General features: G+C 35.8%; 5 protein-coding genes across 6 annotated transcripts; 3 read left to right on the top strand and 2 right to left on the bottom strand.

Moving 5' to 3' along the window:
* Positions 1 to 178: 178 nt before the first annotated feature.
* LOC109175603 (protein PLANT CADMIUM RESISTANCE 9-like) lies at positions 179 to 23,756 on the top strand. The gene is made up of 6 exons (XM_019324890.1): positions 179 to 527; positions 665 to 702; positions 22,882 to 22,979; positions 23,142 to 23,213; positions 23,329 to 23,538; positions 23,662 to 23,756. The coding sequence occupies exons 3-6, from the start codon at positions 22,883 to 22,885 to the stop codon at positions 23,742 to 23,744; spliced, it is 462 nt and encodes a 153-aa protein (XP_019180435.1). The 5' UTR covers positions 179 to 527; positions 665 to 702; position 22,882; the 3' UTR covers positions 23,745 to 23,756.
* On the top strand, positions 2,817 to 4,869 carry LOC109175598. 2 transcript variants are annotated; one of them, XM_019324886.1, is made up of 6 exons: positions 2,817 to 3,141; positions 3,293 to 3,396; positions 3,533 to 3,704; positions 3,969 to 4,100; positions 4,195 to 4,551; positions 4,582 to 4,869. In XM_019324886.1, exons 1-6 carry the CDS (start codon positions 2,953 to 2,955, stop codon positions 4,660 to 4,662), a joined length of 1,035 nt encoding a protein of 344 aa, XP_019180431.1. In that variant the 5' UTR covers positions 2,817 to 2,952; the 3' UTR covers positions 4,663 to 4,869. The 2 variants fall into 2 exon arrangements, with proteins under 2 accessions (XP_019180431.1, XP_019180430.1); XM_019324885.1 differs by having other exon boundaries at positions 4,195 to 4,869.
* On the top strand, positions 4,926 to 6,959 carry LOC109175600. Its single transcript, XM_019324888.1, has 5 exons — positions 4,926 to 5,413; positions 5,823 to 5,916; positions 6,110 to 6,147; positions 6,258 to 6,393; positions 6,513 to 6,959. Exons 1-5 carry the CDS (start codon positions 5,090 to 5,092, stop codon positions 6,926 to 6,928), a joined length of 1,008 nt encoding a protein of 335 aa, XP_019180433.1. The 5' UTR covers positions 4,926 to 5,089; the 3' UTR covers positions 6,929 to 6,959.
* On the bottom strand, positions 7,104 to 8,069 carry LOC109175602 (30S ribosomal protein 3-1, chloroplastic). Its single transcript, XM_019324889.1, has 2 exons — positions 7,750 to 8,069; positions 7,104 to 7,489 (listed from the first exon to the last, which is right to left on the bottom strand). Exons 1-2 carry the CDS (start codon positions 7,936 to 7,938, stop codon positions 7,205 to 7,207), a joined length of 474 nt encoding a protein of 157 aa, XP_019180434.1. The 5' UTR covers positions 7,939 to 8,069; the 3' UTR covers positions 7,104 to 7,204.
* Positions 8,622 to 10,319, bottom strand: LOC109175599 (probable carboxylesterase 6). The gene has a single exon (XM_019324887.1). It carries the CDS (start codon positions 9,883 to 9,885, stop codon positions 8,842 to 8,844), a length of 1,044 nt encoding a protein of 347 aa, XP_019180432.1. The 5' UTR covers positions 9,886 to 10,319; the 3' UTR covers positions 8,622 to 8,841.
* Positions 23,757 to 25,560: the final 1,804 nt, after the last annotated feature.

Below are 25,560 nucleotides of genomic sequence, written 5' to 3'. Positions count from 1 at the left end.
TGTAGACTTATTCTGCATTAGAATTTGGGCCCACAATTTGTGGATAGTTTGAATCTTGATTAGTTGATTGTATATATATATACATACATATATATATATATATATATATATATATATATATATATATATATATATATATATATATATATATATATATATATACACACACACACACACACATATGTGTCTCATAGTGGAGGAATGTCAGTGTTTCTAATTTAACTGTCAAGAGTTGGGAAGGTGTAGTAGATGATGGTGACCAGACATTTCCTTTCTATGCAATTTTTTTTTGTATGCATGGGACATTTTTTAATGCAAGTCCTGAATGTATTGTGATGCCTCCCAATATGGGGTAACTGATTCAGTGACCTTTACTTAAACACATTGTTTTTGCTTCTGTCAACTTTTTGCGTAAATATCATTTTACTAATCATATTGTATTGCGTCTGATCCATGGTGTGGTCACATGCTGGAGCAATGAATGTCTGGAGATGTTAAGAAGCCTTGAACTGAGAAAGTGTTCAAGAGTGAGTTGTCCTTTCAATTTTTGTGCTGTTGATTGTTGATAAGAAAGTTTTGCTAAAGATTGTTTTTTTTTGTTTTTTTTGTTTTTTTTGTTTTTGTTTTTTTTTTTTTAAATTTATTGGACTTTGTGTGTTGATAGGAGGGGTAAGGGGTTGGCTTCATGGTTCTGCAACTATAGCAAGTACTCTTGTTTACACTCGACTTGGTTTATATTATTTTTGATGAGCAAGTATCTGGGGGGTGCTTTATTACTGTCAGTCATCTTGTTCCTGTGGTCAACCGGGAAGTAGATGAGTATCATCCTAATATATTTTGTTGTATGTACATATTAGATTCAAAGGAATGTCTAAATTATTGGTGGCTGACTTGTTTCTTGGTTGGTCATTCAACCAAATTTTGGTAATTAATAATGCAGCAGCAGCAGCAGCTCATCATGTAGTCTGCTAATTTCTCTTTGCTTCTTGATGATCCAGTCACATGGAACAGTTTTCCTTAACTTTGTATTTTTGGATGCTCTTTGGTTCTGACAAAAAAGAAAAGAAACATAAAACTGGAAAGATGAGTGTGGTGTGTATGACAGGATAACTTTGTCAGCATTTATTTGATGACTGCCAGGTCAATCCACATAAATCATTTCTTTTAAAACAAAGCCATGCCCAATTATAGTGCTATTGAGTTGGTAAAGTGTTTGTTTGGAGATAGTTGAAGTAGTGGAGTTTTGTAGACAAACAAACAAATATTAGTTTGATTAAGAAGTTGGAAGGCATAGGCTAAATCCAGGTCTGACGAATTATCCATCTCTCTCAAAGTTGAACCAGCAGTTTCCGACTGCTTTACTCTTCTTTTTTTTTTCTTCATCATTTGCTATTAATTAGTCCGACTTGTAAGTTGTTTCCAGAAGAAGTAGGTAAGGTAATTGGTTTTGATTTCATTGGACCAACTCCTTCCTCAAAAGTCAAAGTCATTTATATACTTGTGTTGGTTTCACATACATGAAAATCGAATGCAGCAGCGTAAGTGGTAAGTTGTGTACGTGTCTTTGGCAAATAAATAGAAATTCCCCTAGTCTTGATTACTTCTGCATCTTATTCAATCATTATTCCATGGATAAAAATTATATTTTTAATATACAAAAAGTACATAATTATATATATATATATATATATATATATATATATATATATATATAAAATGTACTTTTAGTATATTAAAAATGTATATTACATTCATGGTTTACACAGTTATGTGGATCATGATTCACACAACAATTTGTCCTCCTTGTTAGGGTGGGTCAGGGTCATTTGCTAATGAAATTGTATGTTGTGGAACGTTCTCCAAATACATAAGATCAACTCATCTGGGAAATCACTTTCTCAACTACGTCACTCCTTTTCGATCTCATTCCACAGGCTGGGTGTACTGTATCTATTTTTGAAATCTGATTATTTTATACAGTAGTTTTGTATGTACTCTACATTTTGGATCTTCCTTGGAAATATATTACTACTTTAGTTGAGAAATTGCAAACACACTTGTACTCATTATTCTTCTCTTCAAGCAAATTAAAGACCAGAGTAGAACGTAGCATCACTTTTAGTATAAGTACAGGTAATTGAGGATGATCATGGTTTAATTTGAATTGAATTGGGCAAATTAAAGAACCTTAAACCAAGTGAGACAGACATTCGCTAGACGAGCAATCAACTTGGTTAAACTTGTAGTAAATCATACATGCATAATAGTTACAAGACTAATAATAAATTAAATATAAAGAACATGCAGGGGCAAGCTAAGGTGTTTATGAAGATAGACGTACTTTTAGGTTACCAAACTGATTTTTGGTGGAAGAAAAGGAAAAGGACTAGCAGTTGGCTGGTTCACTCTTCCACGATTCCCAAGTCCCAACCAATTCAACAAGCTAGAATCAATTGCAATTGGTTTTAGGGTTAACCTGGCCTGAAACACATAGATTACGAAAATTAGTGAATAGTAAATAGCGGCTGCTGGCTGGCAAGAACATAACGTATAATTGCAATCAACATAGTCCACCTTTCCCCAAACGTACGTACGCACAACGTTATATGTTGAAAGTGACAAAATTGGACCGCGTGAGACAAGACAGCCGCAAAAAAAGTCTAACCGCGTGACGTTCCCCAGGCCATCGCAATGTAATTTCCTTAGCTTCTTCTCGCAAGACTTAGCCTATAAGGTAAATACATAATTATTATCCCCACACGCCGGCCCCCCTCAGATCATTTCACTCGCTTACATCCATATATAAACTCCAATAATAATCTAATATTATACACCAAAAGGTGTAATCAGACAAGCTAAGGCTCGTTTGTTCCCCCCCGCCTACTACGTTACGTTGTCAAAGGCTATACAACTAACAAACGAGCCGATCGATCGAAATACGTACGTACAGTGATGGGAAAGAGGATCGACGCCTTGCTTGGAAGAAGTAGCCTCAACACCGCTAAGCTCAAAGCCACCGCAAACCTGGCCATTTCACGCCTTGCCGTTCTTAAGAACCAGCGCCAGGCCAAGTGTTCCATAGCCCGCTCCGATGTGCTTCAGTTGCTCAACCTCGGCCAACACGACAGAGCTCTTCTTCGGGTAATCATTAATTAATGTTTTGTTTAGTGGGTTAATTGGGTTCTCTGATCTGATCTTATCTGATAACGTAACTAAAAGTGCATGCATGTGATCTGATCGATGATACGAATGAATTAATCTTAGTTGTTTGTTTTGATTTGGGTTTCATCAGGTTGAGCATGTGATGAAGGAGCAGAACATGCTGGATGTGTTTGTTATAGTTGAAGGCTACTGTAATCTGTTGACAGAAAGGGTCAACCAGTTAGAACACGAAAAGTAAGTGGTCTTTCTTTCATTCACACTTGACAAGAATTGATGGAATGGAACAAAAGTATCACATACATTTGTTTCATGCATGTTTTAATTTGATCGACTTCAATTCGATCAGCTTTTAATTTGTACATACGTACAGGGTTTGTCCTGATGAGTTGAAGGAAGGCATATCCAGTTTGATATTTGCAGCTACAAGGTGTGGGGAATTCCCAGAACTTCAAGAGCTCCGTGCCATTTTCACTGCAAAATTTGGAAAGGAATTCACGGCCCGGGCTGTTGAGCTCAGGAACAACTGCGGAGTCAATCCAAAGGTACGTAACTGCATGCACATCTCATCTTATGTATACATGCACTTAATTGTAAAGAAACAATTAATATAATATAATAATGTTTTCTTACTTTTATTAATTTACGACAATGTATATATATATATATATATATATATATATATTAACAACAAATTGAACCACTACCATCCATATATATATATATATATATATATATATATATATATATATATATATATATATATATATATATATCCACTTCCCTTACATTATGCATGCATAATGCAGATGATTCAAAAGCTGTCGACTAGGATGCCTAGCCACGAAAACAGATTGAAGGTCCTTAAAGAAATCGCAAAGGAAAATAACATTGTTTTGCAGCTAGAGGAGACGATGACAGATCTTGAAGAAGCAACAAAGGTATAATTAATTAATTAAATACTTGAATAATTGGTTTCATTTTTCTAGTCCGGGCCGGGCCAGTAAAATCTATATATTGGTGATTATATTGCAGGAGGAAAAGGGTGTGGAAGACCGGGGGACTGCTCATCGTATCCCTCTTGTGTTTGATGAAGATGGTGCAGAAATGGAAGTGAAGGGAAAGTACAAGGACGTGGCCGATGCCGCCCAGGCAGCATTTCAATCAGCAGCTTATGCGGCCGCAGCTGCCAGAGCTGCCGTCCAGCTTTCTCGCTCAGAATCCGCTACTACTACTGGATCTCATCATCATCCTCCATATAATACTCCCAGATTCGTTGCAGATAACAAAAGCTCCCATCCAGACACTATTAACATCCAAACTAATGATGAGGAAAAAGATATTGTGAATGAAGGTGGTGGATTCAACCCCGAAACTCAACCTGCAAAAACACAAGATAATAATAATAAAAGTGCTACTGCAGAAAATTTAAATGAAGATAGGAAGCCTATCTCAATGAGAACTAAACCCAAACATCGCTGGTGGCAAGGAAATGAAAAATAATACTTCATCAGATCAGAGCTCGATCCAGTATTTACATATATACATACAATATGAACAGAGTGATCATTGAGACGGATTCTCTCTAGGTGGTACATGGGGCTTAATGTAAAATTAGGAAACTCTTCCTTTCATCTACTTCTGCAGGGTTGTAATGTGTTATCTAGGGATTTGAATTAATTTAATGTTTTTTGTTTGCCAAAAAAAAAACAAACTTAAAGAGTTAAGCCTCACAGTACAAGACTACAAGTCTACAAGCAGAGTGATAGACCATAAGTCCAGTGTTTCGAAATTGCCCCTGCCTCTGCCACTTTATTACGAATCAGGACGGCCAAACACTTGAACACGCGTCAGCCACGATACACCAACGATAACAACTACTGTACTATACACTAAAAGGACAGTAGAGAACTTGAGGCGACCGCCGGCGATGACGACGGTGCCTTTGCTGCTATCCACTACGGGGCCTTTACTCCGGGGAACACAAAACTTCCTTGTTCATATCAAGGCTACGAAATGGCCTCATGGTAGCATAAAGTTGGGATCTTTGCGCACAAGAGAAAAACTTGTCAAATTCAGCACACTCAATTGGAACCGCGGGAAGGTAGTTCTCGCTGCGAAATCCGGCGGCAGTGGCGATGGCTCCATTCTAGAAAACCACGATAATGTTCAGAGGAGAAGATTCATACAGACTATTCTATGGATTGCAGAGGGGGTCTATGTGCTTTGGCTCTTTTTGCTCCCCTACGCACCTGTAATCTAATCTTCATTCTACTACAACTAACTCGTATCAAATTTTGTGTTAAATTTCTGTTTGTTTTGCGCCTGCCTGCATTTTTGTTTCATTAATATATCAGTTTTCGATTAATTATCTCTATTGATAATACTTTCTGTATTTATATTATTGTGCTTCATACTTGACGATTATACTTCTTCCACTTATAATTAAGAAAATGCATGCTTATAACATCTTTCAATTGGTGCTGCTTAATTAATTGCTTTCTACAAGCACATTTAATTTAAGTGGAGCAAGACATTTGTGCTCTTCCAATGTAATTTTTCCCATCAAATATATTCTCGGGAAACACTTTCCCAGGAATTTAATTGATGAGAAAGTACTAAACGGCCTCTAATTGTATTGTATGTTATCTTGTGTAATGCAGGGTGATCCTGTATGGAGAATCAGTTCAGCCACAGTGAATGATATTGTTGGTCTTTCCCTCAATTTCTTTTTTATTCTGCCTCTATCCAACATTGGTATGTTTCTTACCTAAGGTGGATTTAAGTTAACTGAGTGCTCCTTTATATGCTACAACTTTTTTTAGGGATTTTGGTACTAAGATGTTAGTTACTATCATATTACATAAATGGATTCTCTTTGTAGTTTCCATAGGCTTTAGTTTAGAGTTGAATCTTGCTTTTGTGTGATGACGATTGTTTGGCAGAGTAGTTGGCATTCATTTCTTAGAGGCACCAGTGCTTCATCCTGTAAGTACAAACTTGATCAACTTATTCATCATCAAACTAATAACTGATTGACATGAAACTCTTTGCTGAAGTGCTGCTTTAATTTTGTCGTTGTTTTCTCTCTCCCTCAGATGTCTGAAGGATTATTCAATTTTGTTATCGGGTGGACATTTATGTTCGCACCTTTGTTGTTCACTGATCGTAAGAGGGACGGGTATAAAGGATCACTGGATGTTCTGTGGGGCCTCCAAATGTTCCTCACAAACAGTAAGTAGTTTTGTCTCAAACTCAAAGGTTTATTTTGGTGGACAAATGGAATATACAAAACTGAAAACTCTGTTTGGCAGCAGTTAAGTAATTGAACTGTATGTTTGTATATCCTGCAGCATTCTTAATACCATACATGGCCATTAGGCTAAATGGTGGCGGCACAGATGATGATCCAAGAAAGAGCACCTCTGAATTAGGTTCTGTGATGACTAGTGGTGCACGCATTGTTGGTCTAATTGGTGTTGGTGTCTGTTTGGTGTCAACATTTTGGGCAATCTTTGGGCGCGGGGATGGTAATTTTGGGGACATATCAGAAAGATGGGAGTTCGTGGTGAGTTATCTAGGATCGGAAAGACTTGCGTACGCCTTCATCTGGGACATTTGTCTGTACACGATTTTCCAACCATGGCTCATAGGAGACAACTTGCAAAACATTGAGAAGGACAAGGTTGGTGTGGTGAAGTATCTTAGGTTTGTCCCAGTAGTTGGCTTAGCTGCCTACTGCCTTTGTCTAAACCTCGATGACAATTAATCGTAGATGAAATGCATGCATGTTGGTGTGATTTCAGAATACAGTTTTTAGTTTTTAGCTGCAAAACATCGATCCTGAGTAGTTAGTTCAATAGCCGCCGCAGGAGAAACTCATTGATTATACTTTTAAATCGCGCATGACATGATCGATGTCACACACTATATATCAAAAAAAGAAAGGGAGCAAATTAAAATTAAAATTAAAATGAAACAAGATAGAGTATTGGTTATTGGGGGGAGATGAGAGCAGCAGGAATTACAAAATAATTAAATAGAATTAAGAGGAGATGTTGACACCACTTTGCTGCCACAAATTGATGATATCAGTGGCCTGATTGAGTAATATGATCATTTTCTTCTGGGATATCCAAGGCTTGCTCTCTAGTGTGGTCTTCAGCTCTTCCCATGCATCTTTCCTTGGCCAAAAAAAGTATGGACTCAAAGGAACTGTACCGTGCCCTGCTATTTCTTGATCAAGTCCTAACCCTATGTTCTTTTCCATCCACACGAACTTCAACACCAGTTTTGTCTTCCCCACCTTCTTCACCCCCGCTCCACTCTTCTGCAATACAATTCACCCAATTTTGATTAATTAATTGTATGTATATTACTTATTACTTAACCACCCAGCAATCCCAGCATATACATTATCATATTATATTGCCCAAAGATGCAAACTTTTTGTCCAAACTTACAGCCTAGCTTTAAACTGACTATTAATTACTCATTTGAACCACAAACTTGAACTTAACTTAAGTAGTAGCTAGTTTACAACTAAATATATAATTATGAGCTAAGAATTGGAATAAAGTTTTTAATTACCTGGGTGGGAGCCTCCAAAGCAGCCGTAGCTGCAATCTTGAAGTCTCTTCTAATGGGTGTGGTTTTGGCTTGAAGAATTATTGTTGCAGGAGCTCTGGGCTTTACAGAGAATGGTTTGTTGGAAAATAAAGAAGACGGGCAAGCGAAAGTTCCCTTTATGTTGGCTTGAACTGACGACATTGATAACATGGTTAGTTTTCTCTGAGTCTGGAGATGGAGATTTTTGAATTCTATGTCGGAACGGAAGGTACAGTAGTTGGATTGCAGCGCAGCAGGTGGTTGAGACTTGAGAGTTGAGAGTTGAGAGGATAAGGCACTATACACTATAGACATACAGTTGCAACTGAAGCTGGGCCTTAGTTTTTCACTGGCCTATACATGTGTATGGAAGTCCAATTGAGGTAACCCAACTTGCTGCATATGCTATTTATTGCAGCCCAGAATCCTCAATAAGACATGGTCTCTTAGCTTCTCCCAATATGAACAACTTTGTCATTGGGATTTGGGTGAAACCGAGTACCACACAAAATTCCAAGTACCTTGTGCTCAGATAGCATGTAGTGACCTCTCCCATGTGGGACATTATGAGATCGAACTTTAAGTGGAGGTTGTGTGCTTCATTAGGTTGAGAAAGTATGTTTGAACACATACTACAATGTAATAGAGTCAGTAGCATTAAGAAAAAAAAATACCACACAAATGGAAAATATTATTAGTGTAAATCAGAAGATTGACATATATATATATATATATATATATATATATATATATATATATATATATATATATATGCATCATGTTTTGGGTCCATCTTTATACCTGAATACAAGTTAAACTTCTGTGGAGACAAACATATTTGAAATGCAAAAACGTTCCCAAACAAAATGTAACAATATATATAATACATGAACAAAATGTAAAAAGGCAAAACAAGGTAAGTTATGTAACATATATATCTAGCTGCTTCTTTTACTTTTGCATTATACTAAAACATGTAATAATATAATTTACAGTAGATCAGACGAGGGACATTAAATCATGGCTAGCGCTAGCTTCTTGTAATGATGATAGGATGTATAGTAGCTAGCTAAGCTAGGTGGCGGTGAAGGTCTTGATTTGAGCAATCAATTCATCAGTTCTTGTTTGTGCGATCTGTGACTTGCTAAGAATATGAAATGCATGCCCAACACCTTTGCACATAAACAACTCCACTTTCTTACCAGCTCTACTCAAAGCCCCACACAACTCCAAGCTCCTATCTTTCAATATATCTAGCTCCGATATGAGCACTAGACTTGGTGGAACCCTCATATTTGTGCACCCTTTCACGCTGGGGTTGCACCACGGGTGTTCACGGTTAGCCCCCACCGGGAGTGCTAGCCGCCAATACGTGTCGGAGGCCGCCAATGTGAGCGGCGAGTGCGATGGTTGCGCCGTGTATATCTCCGAATAAGTTCTTGATTCTCCTCCCACAAATGGTTGTATGAGAATGGTCCCTTTTATGACCAAAGGGTTTAAGGGTTTAAATTCTTGGTCACTTCTGGGACATAACCTTAGGGCAACATTGTAGGCTATATTGGCGCCCGCACTGTCACCACCTAGGAAAACACTAGAAAAGTCACATTTGTTTGACCAGCAATAATATTCTTTGGCGGCTACACTACCCATGGCCGCCGCCGCATGTTGCCTTAACCACATAACTGCCTTAACGCCGTCATCGTACGCTGCCGGAAGTGGATTTTCCGGTGCCAACCTATAGTTCACTGACAATACCACACAATTTGCTTTTCTTGCCAATTTTGCCAGGAATTCATGGTAACAACTCCAAGAAGCCGAGCCGACGCAAAATCCACCTCCATGAAAATATACCAGTAGCGGAACCTTATAATCACATCTCGGAACGTAACAACGCGCCCAAATGTTCGTGCTCTTATCAATTTTCACATCAGTACAGGTCACACAGAATTCTGGAGGCAATGAACACGAAACATTCGGGATAATCTGTGCTCTCTCCACGTGACCATCTCGGTAAACTTTAATCAGTCCCGGAATTTCCTCTTCTATTTTATGTTGTTTGCTGATTTGGAGGCCTAAACTAGGATCTACTGTAATGGATGGCATTTTTCTTCTTCTCATATATAAGATGTGAATATATATATATATGATAGAAATGGAAGGAAGGAAACAAGAAGCTAAGGAAGTTGACACTACTATATAATATCAAATAATGTTTGGGTCAAGAATTGCATAGGTGAATGGTTGGTCTATCTTTATATAGAAGCCAAGCTAGGAGAATGAAAGCATCGATAAGAATGTACGTGGAGATTGAGGGGTGGATTATTGGCCACTTTGTAGATGACAAGTGGGAAATTGGGATGCTATCCTAGCTTCCACACGTCTTCACATGGAGTTGACAATGGTGGGCGGGCTGCTCTAGTGCTTTTGGCGAAACGCATAATGCTTCTTATCACTTTCGGGCCTGGCTTGAATTGCCTCGAAACGATTATATATGGATGGGTGGTTGAGTGTTTTGGTCAATGAATCACTTTTGTGCTTATATTAATGCACATTGCTAAAATGTGTTAGGATTCTGTATTCTAAAATATAATTTATTCTCACTCTCTCTATATTATTCTCGTATTGAGAAAAAGCATGAATCCACTTCAAAGTACAGAGTTGAGAAACACTTTTACACATTATAATTTAAATCTCACTATCTCTCCCTATTGAAAACTAACTCTAGTACAACTCCTAAGAGAAATTCATCTCTCTTCTCAATACTTCTCAACTCTTAGTACATAAAGATAGAGAATTAAATGCACACCTTAGCTTTCTTTCTTGGCTGGAAATCTTTATATAGCCTTTTAAGAGATTTTTAATCTTTAGTCCGCATGAGAATGTGATTTTCTGAGACTTATATTTCTCATTTTATTTTTGTCTTTGATTTTTTTTCATTTTGACCAACATTAGAATTTATATTTTTTTGCCAATAGTTTAAGACAACAAAATGACCAACACATGTCGTAATTAATATTATTCATATTTGTAAACATTTAGTTAAAAAGTTTGACCTATTGGCTTAGTTCTATAATCACATTAATCACAAGAAAAAAGTAATATCTGCATTGTTTGGATCTTTAGTTTGCATTTTTCTATGGTGTGAACTCAGATATTCAAATGTTTTTGGTAATGACATCATATCATATCATGGGTCAGTGGCGTTATTATTATTAAAAGGATTTTGATCACATTTCATTTCACATGAAATGCATTCTCTTCGTGGATGTCTACGTTTGTGGTATTTCAATAGCTTATGCCTTTATGGTCCACATTCGTGTGTCCAAAGTTTGACCCAATGTCTTCTCCACTCAATTTAATAGAAATAGATCATATGGAATTGAACTCATGCTTGAATGGTACTATGTAAAGCTTATCAATAATGGACTAAATAATGCCATGGTGGTCGCCTAATCAATGTATGAAGGTTTAGACTTCACTGAAAATTTAAAGAGTCATTTAAAATTTTGATTAATAATGTGAACATTTCTTATAAATAAAAATATAATTTGAAATTACTTATACAATTTAGAATTTAATCGGAATTATAAAAAGAAGGCACTAAATAAATTAAAATGAAAAGGCAGTACGTGTGGGGTAGCAGACAATTAGGAAGCCAACCACAATACAAAATAATGCATCCATGCCAGCTAGCTACTGTCAAACCTAACTTTATTTAGGCTGTTCCCCAGTAGCATCTTTTCATTGCAACCTATTATTCTGCTGTCAAGACGTCAACCCCCTTCCCCCAATTCCATATATATTTCCTGAAAAAATTATATATGTATGTACCTTCTTTGAATTTATTCATTTAAATCGACTAAATTTATATATATTCAATACAAAAAGATTGCGAAACTTAAGGTAAATTATTCTATTTGAGACAAATTATTTGAAGTTAATAATGTAAAAAATTTTAGGATATGATTTTCTTTTTAGTGGGAATTGAAGTTGAAATGGGCAAGTGGTTTAGTTGCTTTAATTTATAGACCCCAATCAGCTTCCAACTTTTTATCTAGACCAGAAGTGATCTTTGATTGCCTACTCTGATGAGGACATGGATGGAACATGCATGCTTTAGATTCTATAACTAAATATAATTCAAATTTGAGTGAGGAATATTGGGTGGTGGTATTAAACTCATGATCATTTATATATTTATAATATATGTTTCACTTTATATTTTTTTAAAAGGTTAATCTTTTTCTGAGGTGTTAGTACTGCTTTTGAGTTTTGACCAAGGGCATTTCTATAGCTTGTTTATATGCATGCATGCTACAAACCTGCTAGCTAAGATAGTATATGTTTATATTTTTTTTTGAAAATATAGTATATGTTTATATAGTTTCATACTCTCTCCATTTTTAGTCTATTTAGTTACATTTAATTATGATGATTCTATTTTAGAATAATAAATCTTTATTTTATTTTTATGATGATAAATAATAACATTAACTAAAATTTTAAAGATATATTCATTTTATCTCATTGTATAGTTGTTATATACTTTAAAATTTAGTATTGTTAACCATTCTTTGTGACTTCCCATCATTCAATTCACTTTATTTTTGAGAGCACATTTCGAGACATAAGAGATGTAAAACCAATAGAAAATAGTTTATTATACTGTAATTTGGTGATGGAATAAAATCCACCCAATTACTTGACAATTCCAAAACCATTTTCTCTATTTATTCTTTGAAAGGTATTTTTAAATCTTTTCATATAATTTTATTTTTGGTTTCCAAAAGTATGTAGGATGAGATCTAAGCATGAGAACCTCTTCCAAGACGATTCTTGTACATAGGTTGAAAGGATCGATCAAGATAAAGAAGTGGAATCATTTCCCCTAGTTGGTCTAAAGGGTATCTTTAAAGGAAAAGAAGAAGAAGAAGAAGAAATTGCTCCAAGATTTTTGTAGAATTAAAATGTTGGCGGATTGGAGAAGTATTTTAAGGATATTATGGCCCTGTTTGGTAAAAATAAATTAACTTTTTGATTTGGTTAAAAAATTAATATAAATTTTTTTACCTCTAAAATGCTAAAATTCAAAAAGCTGCTCCAACCAACTTTTTCAATTAGCTTTTTTGAGAAAAGAAATTATATCAAACAACTATCAACTAACAGCTAATTTACCAAAACACCTTTCTACAATTAACTAATGTTATCAACTAGTTATACCCTCTAATTAACCCAATCAGCCAACAGCTAACATCCATTTACCAAACATGACCATGAATTTTGAATTATAGCATCAAGATGAACTCAAAAATACATTTATTATGGTATTATTATTGTTCCCAAAAGGTTGAATCCTCAACCTCAAGGATCCCAACGTCCCGACCCGACAGCGCATCTAAGAGGATGTAAATCATGGTAACTCAGTTGAACACAGAAGCTATACTTTTGCTTATTGCGCACAAGGAGCCTCCCCCACTTTGAGAGGTTGCTCTTCCATCCCTGATCATTGTTTCTAAACTCCACCCCTATGACTAACTGGCTGCTCATGCGGGTTATATGATATTATTATTATTTTTAAACTTAGGTGATTATGGTAGTATTAATTGTTTGAACAAACATGGACACTACTTAAAGTGCATTTAGAAGAGCTCATCGCTATCCTAATAGTAAAATTTCATAGGAAGATGGTGTGATTGAAATGTTATAATTAATCATAATAACTAGATATTCGCTATTATTTATCATATTGGTCATTTTTTTCACCAATCAAAAACATACATCATATATATTGCCATAGCGCAGATATATAGCTGTCCTTTATAATCTATACAATAGTTATGCTGTGGAATCGGTGTTCACCATGCGCATGGTGAACATGTGATAGATTTATAATTTCTAAGCTGTAGATTCATAATTTTTATACTGTAAATTCATAACATCTATACTGTAGATTCATATATAATTTCTAGATTAATAATTTTTATATTGTAAATTTATAATTTCTATACTATAGATTCGTAATTTCTGTACTGCGAAGACGAAATAATGAGATTGCGAAGAGAGAATCGTCGTTAACAACAAATGAAAAACAAAATTATGAATCTAAAACATAGAAATTTTGGATCTACCAGTGTGTTCACCATGTGGTGAACACGTTTCCACAACATAATTTGGGTAATCTATATTAACCAACTACCACGTCCAGGCCGGGACAGAGAGTGACATGCTTTTGATGAGATAAGATTCAAATCTTGAATATATATCAAAAGCAAGAGAGCTTTAGAAGAAGTCCTTTTGTTGTAGACGACTGAGATTCGGATATTATATAGAAAATGCAATTCAAGCACAGTGCAAAATGTGCTGTATGGATCAGATATGGCCGGGAATAGGAATACATAAAAGAAAGTGGCCTGGGAAGGATTAGCTAGGTTAGTACAATAATCAAGTTGATGTGGAATTATATTAAATCACGACTGTCACATGGGATTCAATCAACATCTATCAAATATCTAACCCGGCCATCCAGTTGCTCGAATATGTGCACATTATTTCACATCATATATATATTAACATCAACGATACCAACATGTGCCTAATGCTAAATTTACAGGGTATCTGTGTTTGCTAAAACTTTAAGATAATCTATTCCACAGATGACTAATAGTTACCTTCCATTACCAAGCAGATAGAACCTATATATGATATGAAAGGAAGGCGCTGCAGGGAGCAACCCAAGTCGAGCGTGAAAGCCACTTAATTATTAGCTTTCTCGATTTGAGTCTGTCACCTATGTGCAACTTAGGTTGGTTTATCTTCATGTAATCTTTTGTTAACTAAGGCTACAAATTAAAGCGAGTTTTATCCTAAACACACATTCGGATAAATTAAATGCAGTAAGTTTTTTCATAAATCTTTCCCTAAATAAACCCTTAAATGCTCTCACAAATAAATATTGTATAGTAGTTGCATTTGATGAAGGATAGATGTGATACTGCCATGTCCAATGAGAAAGGGTGAAGAATGAAGCTGAGGGCAATCTTGTCTTTTCTAGCTTATTTGTATTTCTGTTTTTTCTGTTATAACTGCCTCCTCAGTATAAAGGATGGCAGTTATCCTTCTTTGGCTTGTAACTTCACTTTCCGATCTTCCAGATGAATGCAACAGTGAACACTCTCCATTTTTCTTCTCTTCACTTCACCACCATGAGTTCATCAGCTTGAGCATAGCTATACTTGCTTGTTTCGTCATGGTATCAGAGCGTCGAAGCTACGCTGCTGCTGTAGTCATGGATCAAGAGAATGCCGGAGCAAACCCTACTGGAAATGCAGCAGGGGCGTCAACACCGGTCAATCAGATTCATGTGCCTCAGAATCAGACGCATAGGCTTGATGAACTTGATGATCCGATGTATTTACATGCTACTGAGAATCCGAATACCATCCTTGTATCCCCTCCCCTGTCAGAGTGCAATTACTCAACATGGAGTAGATCCATGAAGATAGCATTAGGAGTCAAGAACAAACTTGGCTTCGTGAATGGTGAAATTGCTTGTCCAGGTCAATCCGATCCTAGGTATGGAACTTGGAAAAGGTGCAATGACATAGTATGTGCTTGGATCGGATTCTGAGATCTCTTAGTTCCTCTATAGCCGAGAGTGTTCTATATTACGAAACAGCAGAAGAGATATGGAACACGCTGAAACAGAGGTATTCTCAGGCCGATCCACACAAGATAGCAGAAATCCAAAATCAGATCTACAAAAGTATGCAGGGTAATATGTCTGTTAATGAGTTTTTTTACCAAATGCAATGCTCTCTGGGAGCAGTTGAAAGCTGTAAGGCCTTTGCCTATATGTGAGTGCATTCCTAGATGCAATTGTACTCTTATGAGTAAAATCAGAAAAGAGAGGGAAGACGATCAAGTGATTAGGTTCTTGGAAGGGCTGAATGATGAGTTTGAAACCATAAAAGCAGGTGCTCTTGTCATGGATCCTCTTCCAACCATGGAGAAAGTCCTGAATATGGCTCTGAAACTGGAAAGGAAGCTCAATAATTCCAGTAGCTATAAAACTAGTGAGATTGCCATGTCCAATGCTATCCAAAATCAAAGTGGTGATGACCAGAATGTTGTGGCAATGGCAAGTTCTTTTAATAAGAAGAAGTTTAATGGTCAAGGAAGCAAAAATGTACCAAAATGTACACATTGTGGTATGAATGGACATACTGTTGATAAATGCTTTAAGAAGCATGGTTACCCTCCCGGGTGGATACCTGGATATAAGGCTAAGAATAGACAGAACCAAGACAGTCAACACAGCCACACTTCTTCAGTCAATCAAGTTGGTGATATTGGGATGTCATCTGAACAGTTCCAAAGGCTGGTTTCCCTCCTTCAAGGTCAGAACCAGGGAGGTCAGAATAGCCAAGCTTCCACTAGTGCTGCTATCACAATGAGCAGAAGTGGAATGCTTTCAGAATTCACAGGATCATCAGACTCCAAGGAAGGCAGGTTTATCTCTGAATTTCATATTAATGCTGCCTTAACTTGTGCAAATATGTGGATTGTTGATTCAGGAGCCACTGACCACATCACTTGTTCTTTAGATTATGTTGAGAACTGTCACAAAATCCATGGTGTCTGTGTCAAGCTGCCTAATGGACAATCAGTGCAAGTCACACACATAGGGGAAATCAGAATTTTTCCCAACTTGATATTGAGAAATGTCTTATGCATACCTTCCTTCACTTTTAACATAATATCTGTTAGCAAGCTAACCATGCAAAATAAATGCAGTCTTGTTATGAATGCTGATTTTTGTAATATCTAGGGGGCGCATGGGATAGTGGATGGTTTTGCTAAGACAAAAGATGGTCTCTATCTGCTCAGTCATCCTCCTGCCAAGATTAGACAGTATGTTGAGAATGGAAAATACTGTAATAGTCTATCTGTGCAACTATGGCACAATAGATTGGGGCATTACCCCATAGATAAGATTCATGGTTTGAATGGAATAAAACAAATACAATGTTATAAGTCTCTTGATTTTGTTTGTGACATATGCCACTTTGCTAAACAAAAAAGATCTAGTTTTCCTGTTAGCAGTACAAGGGCAGAGAAAACTTTTGATTTAATACACTTGGATGTTTGGGGGCCTTTTGCCACTGCCTCCCTTAAGGGAGAACATTACTTCTTGACTATTGTGGATGACTATAGCAGGTTTACTTGGATTCATCTGATGAAACACAAAACAGAAGTCAAGGGATTATTTCAAAACTTCTATTCTTATGTTGCTACACAGTTCTCAAAGAAAATTAAGGCAGTAAGGTCTGAAAATGGAACTGAGTTTTTCATGACTTCTTTCTTTAATGACAAGGGCATTATTCACAAGAAATCTTGTGCTTACACACCACAGCAAAATGGAGTTGCTGAGAGAAAACACCAGCATATATTGAATGTGGCAAGAGCTCTCAGATTTCAGGCTGGGGTTTCTTTGAGCTTCTGGGGTCACTGTGTATTACATGCCTCATATCTGATTAATAGACTACCTACACCAGTCAATGATGGAAAGGCACCCTATGAACTCTTACTCAACAAGTCAGTAGATTATGATCATCTAAGGACTTTTGGTTGTCTATGTTTTGGTGCCACCACTCCTCAGGGTAGAAACAAAATGATGCCAAGGGCAAGAAAGAGTATCTTTCTAGGCTACCCAGCCAATACCAAAGGATATGTTCTATATGATCTAGATGATAACCATACTTTCATTTCCAGGGATGTCAAATTTTATGAAGGAGTTTATCCTTTCAAAGCTGTGAACCCCACACAGCCACATAATGGAATTGCTAGTCCTCCCTTGCCTTTGATTCCAGTTGATGAGCAGGTGTTTTTTACTCCTAGCCAAAGTGGTCTACCTAGTCCTACTGAGTGTGAGCAGCACAACTCCTATACTGAAGATGAATCACACACTGCCTTTATGAATGAGAATGATGCTGAGGCTGATCAAGATGCTGCCTCTGGAAGTGAAAATGTGAACCATGATTTCCCCCTCACTGATAATGAGGGCATAGTGATAGACATTCCCCTTGAGAGGGAATCCAACCAGCAGCAGCCTAGAAGGTCTGGAAGGATGAGAAATTTGCCAACAAAATTACAAGATTATTACTGCCAGTCCTTTCTCACAACTCAGTCACAGAAGAAAACCTCTCCACACTCTTTGGATAATGTCATATCTTATGATTCTCTTCCTATGAGTTATAAGGTCTGTGCATCATCCATTTTATCTACTCATGAGCCACAGTCTTATAGTGAAGCTGCTAAATTTGAGTCATGGAGGCAAGCTATGTCCAATGAGATAGAAGCTTTAATTGCAAATGGTACTTGGCTGCTGACAGATCTCCCTGAGGGCAAAATCCCAATTGCATGCAAATGGGTATTTAAAGTGAAACACAGGGCTGATGGTACTATAGAGAGGTACAAAGCCAGACTTGTGGCCAAAGGTTATACACAGCAAATGGGAGTGGATTATAATGAGACCTTTTCACCTGTTGCAAGAATGACCACCATAAGAGCCTTCCTAGCTGTGGCCATTGCAAGGGGATGGGATATCCAACAGTTGGACATCAACAATGCTTTCCTCCATGGGGACCTCAATGAAGAGGTGTATATGGTCTTACCACCAGGGTTTCATAGTGAGAAGCCTAAGCAGGTGTGCAAATTGTTAAGGTCTCTGTATGGTTTAAAGCAGGCCAGCAGACAGTGGAACTTCAAATTGACAAAGGCTCTGTTAGAAAATGGATACCATCAGTCCACAGCAGACCCCTCTCTATTCACCAAAGCCTCAGGTACTTTCTTCACAGCCTTACTCATATATGTGGATGATATCCTTGTTACTGGGACTGATCCAGAAGATATCAAAGCCCTAAAGACATTCCTAGATGTGTCTTTCAAGATAAAAGACCTTGGTTCCCTTCACTATTTTCTGGGAATTGAGGCCTTTAACTCTAATGATGGGGTCAGCTTGTTTCAAATGAAATATACTCTGGACATCTTAAAGGAGTATGGTTTTCTGGAATCAAAACCTGCTAGCAGCCCAGCCACTCCAGGTTCCAAACTCAATAAAACAGAAGGGTCTCTTATTGCTAATCCTGAAGAATATAGAAGATTGATTGGCAAACTCTTGTACCTTACCAACACCAGGCCAGATATATCCCATGTTGTCCAACAATTGAGCCAATTTGTTGATAAACCCAGAGACACTCATCTCATTGCTGCACACAGGGTGTTAAGATACCTCAAAAAATCCCCAGGAAAAGGACTCTTCTACCATAAAAATTCTCAGCTCAAATTGCAAGGTTTTTCAGATTCAGATTGGGCAAATTGTTCAGATACCAGGAAGTCAATCACAGGCTATTGTGTTTATCTTGGACCTAATCTAATCTCTTGGAGAACTAAGAAGCAAGTCACTGTCTCCAAGTCCTCCTCTAAAGCTGAATACAGGGCTTTGGCATCCACTGTATGTGAAATCCAATGGCTCTATTATTTGCTTACAGACTTACAAGTGAACTTTGATGATCTTGCTACTCTATTCTGTGATAATCGTTCAGCAATAGCCATTGGAGAGAATCATGTGTTCCATGAACGAACATAACATATAGAAATAGACTGCCACATTGTCAAGCAGAAGGTTAATGAAGGATTGGTCAAGCTGCTACCCATTCCTTCAAGGCAACAAGTTGCTGATGGCTTCACAAAGGCTTTGAGTACTCCTGCCTTTGACATCTTTCAACTTAAGCTGGGCTTGCGAGACATCCATGCTCCAGCTTACGGGGGGGTGATGAAGGATAGATGTGATACTGCCATGTCCAATGAGAAAGGGTGAAGAATGAAGCTGAGGGCAATCTTGTCTTTTCTAGCTTATTTGTATTTCTGTTTTTTCTGTTATAACTGCCTCCTCAGTATAAAGGATGGCAGTTATCCTTCTTTGGCTTGTAACTTCACTTTCCGATCTTCCAGATGAATGCAACAGTGAACACTCTCCATTTTTCTTCTCTTCACTTCACCACCATGAGTTCATCAGCTTGAGCATAGCTATACTTGCTTGTTTCGTCAGCATTTAAAAAAAAAAATTATCTTGACCAGGACCAAGGGCGGCCGGGGAATAGGGCAAGTTAGTTGCAATGTCAAAAAGAATTGATCATTTGTTTACAACTATCTTCTTATAAGGGATGGTTCATGAAGTTTCTCCCAAGTGAAAAATTAGGTGAGATTTGAGCCGTTGATTTAATCTAGATCAATGACTTAAATTGAAGGAAAAAAAAAACCCTCTTTCTGACAACATAAATGTAAATGATCAAGTGTCTTCAATGTTGAAAATTATGAACCCAACAGGGTAGCTCAAGTGGCAAATGAGCTTTCTTTGTGGGGAAAAATTTTGGGATAACCCGGGTTCGATCCCGACAAGTGACGATCCCCTTTGGGCCAGCTTCTGTGCCTCTCGGAGCGAACCGGGAACCAGGTGGACCTGGACCGTTAAACTGACAGAGAAAGACCCGGACCACCATGTGTGGTTGACACCAAAAAAAATGTTGGAAATTATGAAATTTCCGACCACCTGAAAATTATCTTGAATCAAGTCAAAAGCCTTGTTCCGACCACTTTTGTTATCCGGAAAAACATTTGTTGCTATTTCCGATCACTTTTTGCTTTCGAATTGATATAAGATCACTTTCAGGTGGTCGGAAATTTCATAATTTCTAGCAGTGCTTGAATTGACGCACCTTAAGCTTCGAACTTATGCACTTTAATTTAAGCTGGAAAATAATGCACGGTGAGCTTTAAACATACACACTTAAGAGTTAAATTGATGTACCTTAAACTAGAAATTAAAGTGAAACACTTTAAGCTTTAAACATACACACCTTAAGCTATAAACTTATGCACCTTAGTTAAGCTTTAAACGTAGGCACCTAAAGCTATAAACTTACACACCAAGCTTCGAACTTATGCACCTTAAGTTGGAAAATAATGCACCTTAAGCTTTAAACATACGCACCTTAAGCTATAAACTTATGCACCTTAAATTTTAAACATACGCACCTTAAGCTATAAACTTTACGCACCTTAAGCTATAAACTTTACGCACATTAAACTTTAAACTTAGGCACCTAACGCTATAAACTTACACACCTTAAGCTACAAACTTTTTTTTGAAAGTTATAAACTTTTACACCTTAAATTTTGAATTTATGCACCTTAAATTGTGACCTTATGCAAAATGATCATAATACTACCGCATTTTATTTTAATTGTTCTTCATTCTGGGCTGGGCTGTTGATTTTGGCAAGATCAAAAGATTATCTCTTGTCTATCTGTATTTATAAAACTTTGACCTGGATTAAGTGCATGGCTGGGATAATGCAGATTATTTATGCAAACTACGAATTCAAAGATTTGGTTATTTAATTTGCTTACAACTTCTATGTAAATTCTAGGCAACTAGCTTAGACATTAATAATGTTGGATAATTATATTACTTTTGGTACTTTGTTTATGTATTTACAACTTTCATGCAAGTTCTAGACATTATTATTTAGTTATGATAATCAATTGTTTAGTTTAATAATTATGTTTCTGGCTTAAACATTATTTCATGCATGAAAATCAGTAAAACTTGCTAAATTATATATATTATTGTATACCAGGACTATGTGGTCTAATGGTATCCGGGTTGGACTTCCATTTGGAAGGTTGTAAGTTCGAGCCTTAGTGGAGGCGTTATTAGCTCTTTGTGTTTCAGTAGGTTGAGAAAGTATATGAACAGATACTACAATGTAATAGAGCTAGTAGCATTCAAAAAAAAAAAATATATATATATTATTGTATACTCATGAGCAGCGAAAATTCTTATTTACAACTAACCCTTTAGCATACCATTATTCGTTAATACTAGTATAATCAAATTGAAATTTGAGTTTATTATTTGAATAAAATTTTAAAAACTAAGTTATACCTTAAATCAGTATATTATATATATGATGGTAGACTTCCTTAGAGTGAGAAAGACACCCCACCTATGATCACATAAGATTTTTGAAAAAGTCAAATTTCACATATTTTCTCTTTTCTTTATTTTCATTTTTTTTATTAAAATTTATTTTTCTGTGCACATTGTCTCTAACGTCTAAGGTGGCTTGAAATATATAACAATGGTTTCTTGTACGATAAAGATTTCGTTGCCAAATAAATTAAATATTCCATAAGTTGCAATGTCTGTTCGTCATGATTCCTGCGGCAAAAATAGCGAAAGCTTAATTAACTAATTTTTGGCATTAAACTAACTAATATCTAAGTAAGTTGGAATATAATGTAATATGGAGTATCCCAAATACATAATTATAAATAATTGAATTAATCTCTTTTGAGTTTCTAAAATTTTAATAAACTTGAATAGTTGGAAGCCTATATATTGCATGCTATCAACATTGATAGTTGAGTACATCTTCAAATTAAAGTTAAAAAATTAAATAACAATATAATTGGGAGATTAAAATCAAAGCTCAATCTAAATAATCAATATTATCACCTCAATGCTCAATGTAACTCTACGTAAGCATGGCTAGCTCAAGTAGTAATGCTTATTATAATTTTGTATAATGACAGTAACAATAATCTATCCTAAACAGATAAACTTAATAATAATAATAACAGTAAAATACATATAAACGTAACTTGATGAAGCGGATAATCACTTATTTAAAATAATAAGAAATTCATTATTTATTTGTGGTCAAGAAAACCATGTTATAAAAATGTGATTGAAAGTCAACTGCAGATTTTCGTGAACTTTCTAAGAAAATTCATTATCAGCTAGCATCACGTAGTATAAGAATGGGGTAGGCACATTGCCAGATCAGATGATTGCCTACCTACCTGCACATATATATATATATATATATATATATATATATATATATATATATATATATATATATATATATATATATATATATATATATATATATATACCTGAAACCTTAATACAGATAGATATACAAACAAATTAAAGCTTTAGCAGGTTAGTTTGTTTGGTAATCTATCCGAATTGAAAGCAGCTAGGATGAATAATACAGAAAAGTTGGGTCCAAAATTGAGCCTCGAAGTGGAAGGCCAGTGGACTACTGGACTCTATGATTGTTGGGATGACCCTTCCCTTTGTAATTATCTATCTATCTGATTTTTGGTGGTTTTAAATATAATTAGTCTTTTCCTTCATCCTTTATATCGATCTTTTAGAACATAACTTAAATACCATAGACGATATGGATATATAATTATTTGATTTGATTGATTATTGTTTGGTTTTGATGGAATTGAAGGTGTTAAGAGTTGTGTTTGTCCGTGCGTTATCCATGGGCAGCTTGTTGAGATACTTGATAGAGGAACAACATGTAAGTAGTAGTACTCAAATTAATTATTTTCACTAGCTTAGCTAGCTATATTTACCTTGCGATCGACCATTTAAGCTAGCTTGGAAATATATTATATTATATCATATATGAACAGCCAGTGGTGTTGGATGCCTAATCTCGTATGCTATGGGAAGCATTCACTGCGGATGGCTATACGGAAGCATTTACCGTTCAAAACTGCGTAAACTCTTCAACTTGCCGGAAGCTCCTTCCTCAGATCATCTGCTTCATTGTTGCTGCTGCGTCTGTTCTCTATCCCAAGAGTACAGAGAACTCAAAAATCGCGGCATCGATCCTTCTCTCGGTACGTTTAGCTACCTTCTTTATTTCCTTCCATCGATCATATATATATATATATATATGCTATGCTAACTGCTAAGCTAAGATAGCTAAAATGATTGTACCTACATACTATACGCACTTACAGGGTGGGAAGGCAATGCTGAAATTTTGGGAAGGGAAGTTCTTACCGTGCCGCCAATGCCTATTACCTCAAAAATGACTCGTTAATTAAGCCTGCTCGATCTCTCTCTGCCCTCTCAGCTCCTTCCATATATGCATGCATGGTCGTCTCTTCTCCTATATGTTTCTGTAATATTGTATTATGGATTATATACGCTTGCTTGTGTTCTGTTCATTTTGTTGCATTATATTAATATTTGTTTCATTGAATACCGCCAAAGTCTTTCCTTTAATTTAATATTACGTTACAAATATATTTTGTTTATACGGATACGGATAGGGGAGAAAGAGAGTTGATGCTTTAAAAGACTTGCAAACTAAATGTTTATAATAATAAACATTTTCATGGTTTGAATGATAAGCAATTATCCTTATTTATTTAACTAATGATCAAACATATATTGTGTTCCTTTAACTTTACTTCAACTATAATAAAATGAGTATATATGAAACTCATATACATGTAATTAGTAAGTGAATTGTTAATGCAATTACAATATTGGAGGTTCAAACTTTGTAAAAAACACTCAATATTAAAGAGTTCTGAGCATTAAAGCCAAAATCCAACAATACTACATACATACATTCAAGACTTACAAGTTTTTTTCAAAATGAAAATACATTTTATATATACTAAGCTCTCATAACTTTATAAAACAAAATCATTTAAAAACCTGAAAAAGATCGAAACACATTATTCCACCAATCTATTTCTGGGGTAGGTAATATTTTTTTCTGTTAACTTGCTACGAATTCATAGTAGGTAGTCACTCGATGCCTAGAGAGTTTAGTAAGCAGATCTTTTATGTCCTCAACTTGACACAACACTACAAATACATCTATCTATTAATCTGAATCTTTGTGCAGTTATACATATCAGATTGTCAAATGATAATAATAATAATAAAAAAAATACAATGTATTGTATCACAAGGGTCGGGCATTTTCCCGCACCCCAACATACTATGATAATAACACTCATATACATACTTTGCTCTGATAATAACACTCTGCTACATATATTTTATCTTCTAATCTAATACATATGAGACATACACAATATAAAATTGACAATATAATAGCGCTTTAATACTTGGGTGTTCATCTCTTGAGCACTTTTACCTCTAGCTTCCAGATTCTTGTTAAAAATCGTAATGACCCATCTTTTAATGGGCAAAATCTTTTCTCTGACCAAAAAATGCCAACAAATAATACCAAAGAGGATGTTCCCTCAAAAAAATGAATCAATTCTGTATTTTGCTTCAAAAGCAGCATCTACAACTCGATTTTTGATATCTTTACATTCCTCATCATATTCATTGTATGTACAACACGATTGCATGACAGAACAAAGTTCTTAGTAACATTAAACTATAATAGATTGCCATAACTTGCTACTTTACCAGATCAATTCTTGCGTGAGTTGTAAGCGCTTGATTTAACAAGTGGTATTAGAGCAATTCAAATCTCAACAATAACATTTCAAATCAAGCAAAATTTGGAGAACTAATATTCAACAATATTGCATTTTTTAAATTCTGCTATTGGATATTTGTTGAGCTACAAGTACCTCACTCGTTTGGAGAACTAATATTCAACAATATTACATTTTTTAATTATACATTTCAGTTTTAAGATAATTATATTGTTGTGATTGGAACATCCTAGTATTTCAATATTTCTTCATTCTCTTATTTCTAAAGTCTACCCTTAGTTGATCTTCTCTGGTCATATCAACAAGTATTGACCGGAATCCATCATCAAAAGCTTCATACCGGAATCAATCATCAAAAGCTTCATGTCATACATAAATCGTTTTTTAGTTAGAAATATAATTCAATTGCTTGCAACAAAATCAAAAGCA

The sequence above is a fragment of the Ipomoea nil genome, unplaced genomic scaffold (assembly GCF_001879475.1).
Source record: "Ipomoea nil cultivar Tokyo-kokei standard unplaced genomic scaffold, Asagao_1.1 scaffold0688, whole genome shotgun sequence".
Taxonomy (NCBI): domain Eukaryota; kingdom Viridiplantae; phylum Streptophyta; class Magnoliopsida; order Solanales; family Convolvulaceae; genus Ipomoea; species Ipomoea nil.
Note: the sequence above shows the minus strand (reverse complement) of the source record. Positions and strands in the feature narration are given on the sequence as shown.

What these genes read in the sequence shown, in the direction of transcription:
- LOC109175598 (XM_019324885.1), top strand. Translation starts at nt 2,953, where the DNA reads ATGGGAAAGAGGATCGACGCCTTGCTTGGAAGAAGTAGCCTCAACACC. An exon ending in AACCAGTTAGAACACGAAAA is followed by an intron (nt 3,397 to 3,532) that starts GTAAGTGGTCTT and finishes ACATACGTACAG; the next exon opens with GGTTTGTCCTGATGAGTTGA. An exon ending in ACTGCGGAGTCAATCCAAAG is followed by an intron (nt 3,705 to 3,968) that starts GTACGTAACTGC and finishes TGCATAATGCAG; the next exon opens with ATGATTCAAAAGCTGTCGAC.
- LOC109175600 (XM_019324888.1), top strand. Translation starts at nt 5,090, where the DNA reads ATGACGACGGTGCCTTTGCTGCTATCCACTACGGGGCCTTTACTCCGG. An exon ending in AGGCACCAGTGCTTCATCCT is followed by an intron (nt 6,148 to 6,257) that starts GTAAGTACAAAC and finishes TCTCTCCCTCAG; the next exon opens with ATGTCTGAAGGATTATTCAA. An exon ending in CCAAATGTTCCTCACAAACA is followed by an intron (nt 6,394 to 6,512) that starts GTAAGTAGTTTT and finishes TATATCCTGCAG; the next exon opens with CATTCTTAATACCATACATG.
- LOC109175602 (XM_019324889.1), bottom strand. Translation starts at nt 7,938, where the DNA reads ATGTTATCAATGTCGTCAGTTCAAGCCAACATAAAGGGAACTTTCGCT. An exon ending in CTTTGGAGGCTCCCACCCAG is followed by an intron (nt 7,490 to 7,749) that starts GTAATTAAAAAC and finishes ATTGTATTGCAG; the next exon opens with AAGAGTGGAGCGGGGGTGAA.
- LOC109175599 (XM_019324887.1), bottom strand. Translation starts at nt 9,885, where the DNA reads ATGAGAAGAAGAAAAATGCCATCCATTACAGTAGATCCTAGTTTAGGC.
- LOC109175603 (XM_019324890.1), top strand. Translation starts at nt 22,883, where the DNA reads ATGAATAATACAGAAAAGTTGGGTCCAAAATTGAGCCTCGAAGTGGAA. An exon ending in TTGGGATGACCCTTCCCTTT is followed by an intron (nt 22,980 to 23,141) that starts GTAATTATCTAT and finishes ATGGAATTGAAG; the next exon opens with GTGTTAAGAGTTGTGTTTGT. An exon ending in CGGCATCGATCCTTCTCTCG is followed by an intron (nt 23,539 to 23,661) that starts GTACGTTTAGCT and finishes ACGCACTTACAG; the next exon opens with GGTGGGAAGGCAATGCTGAA.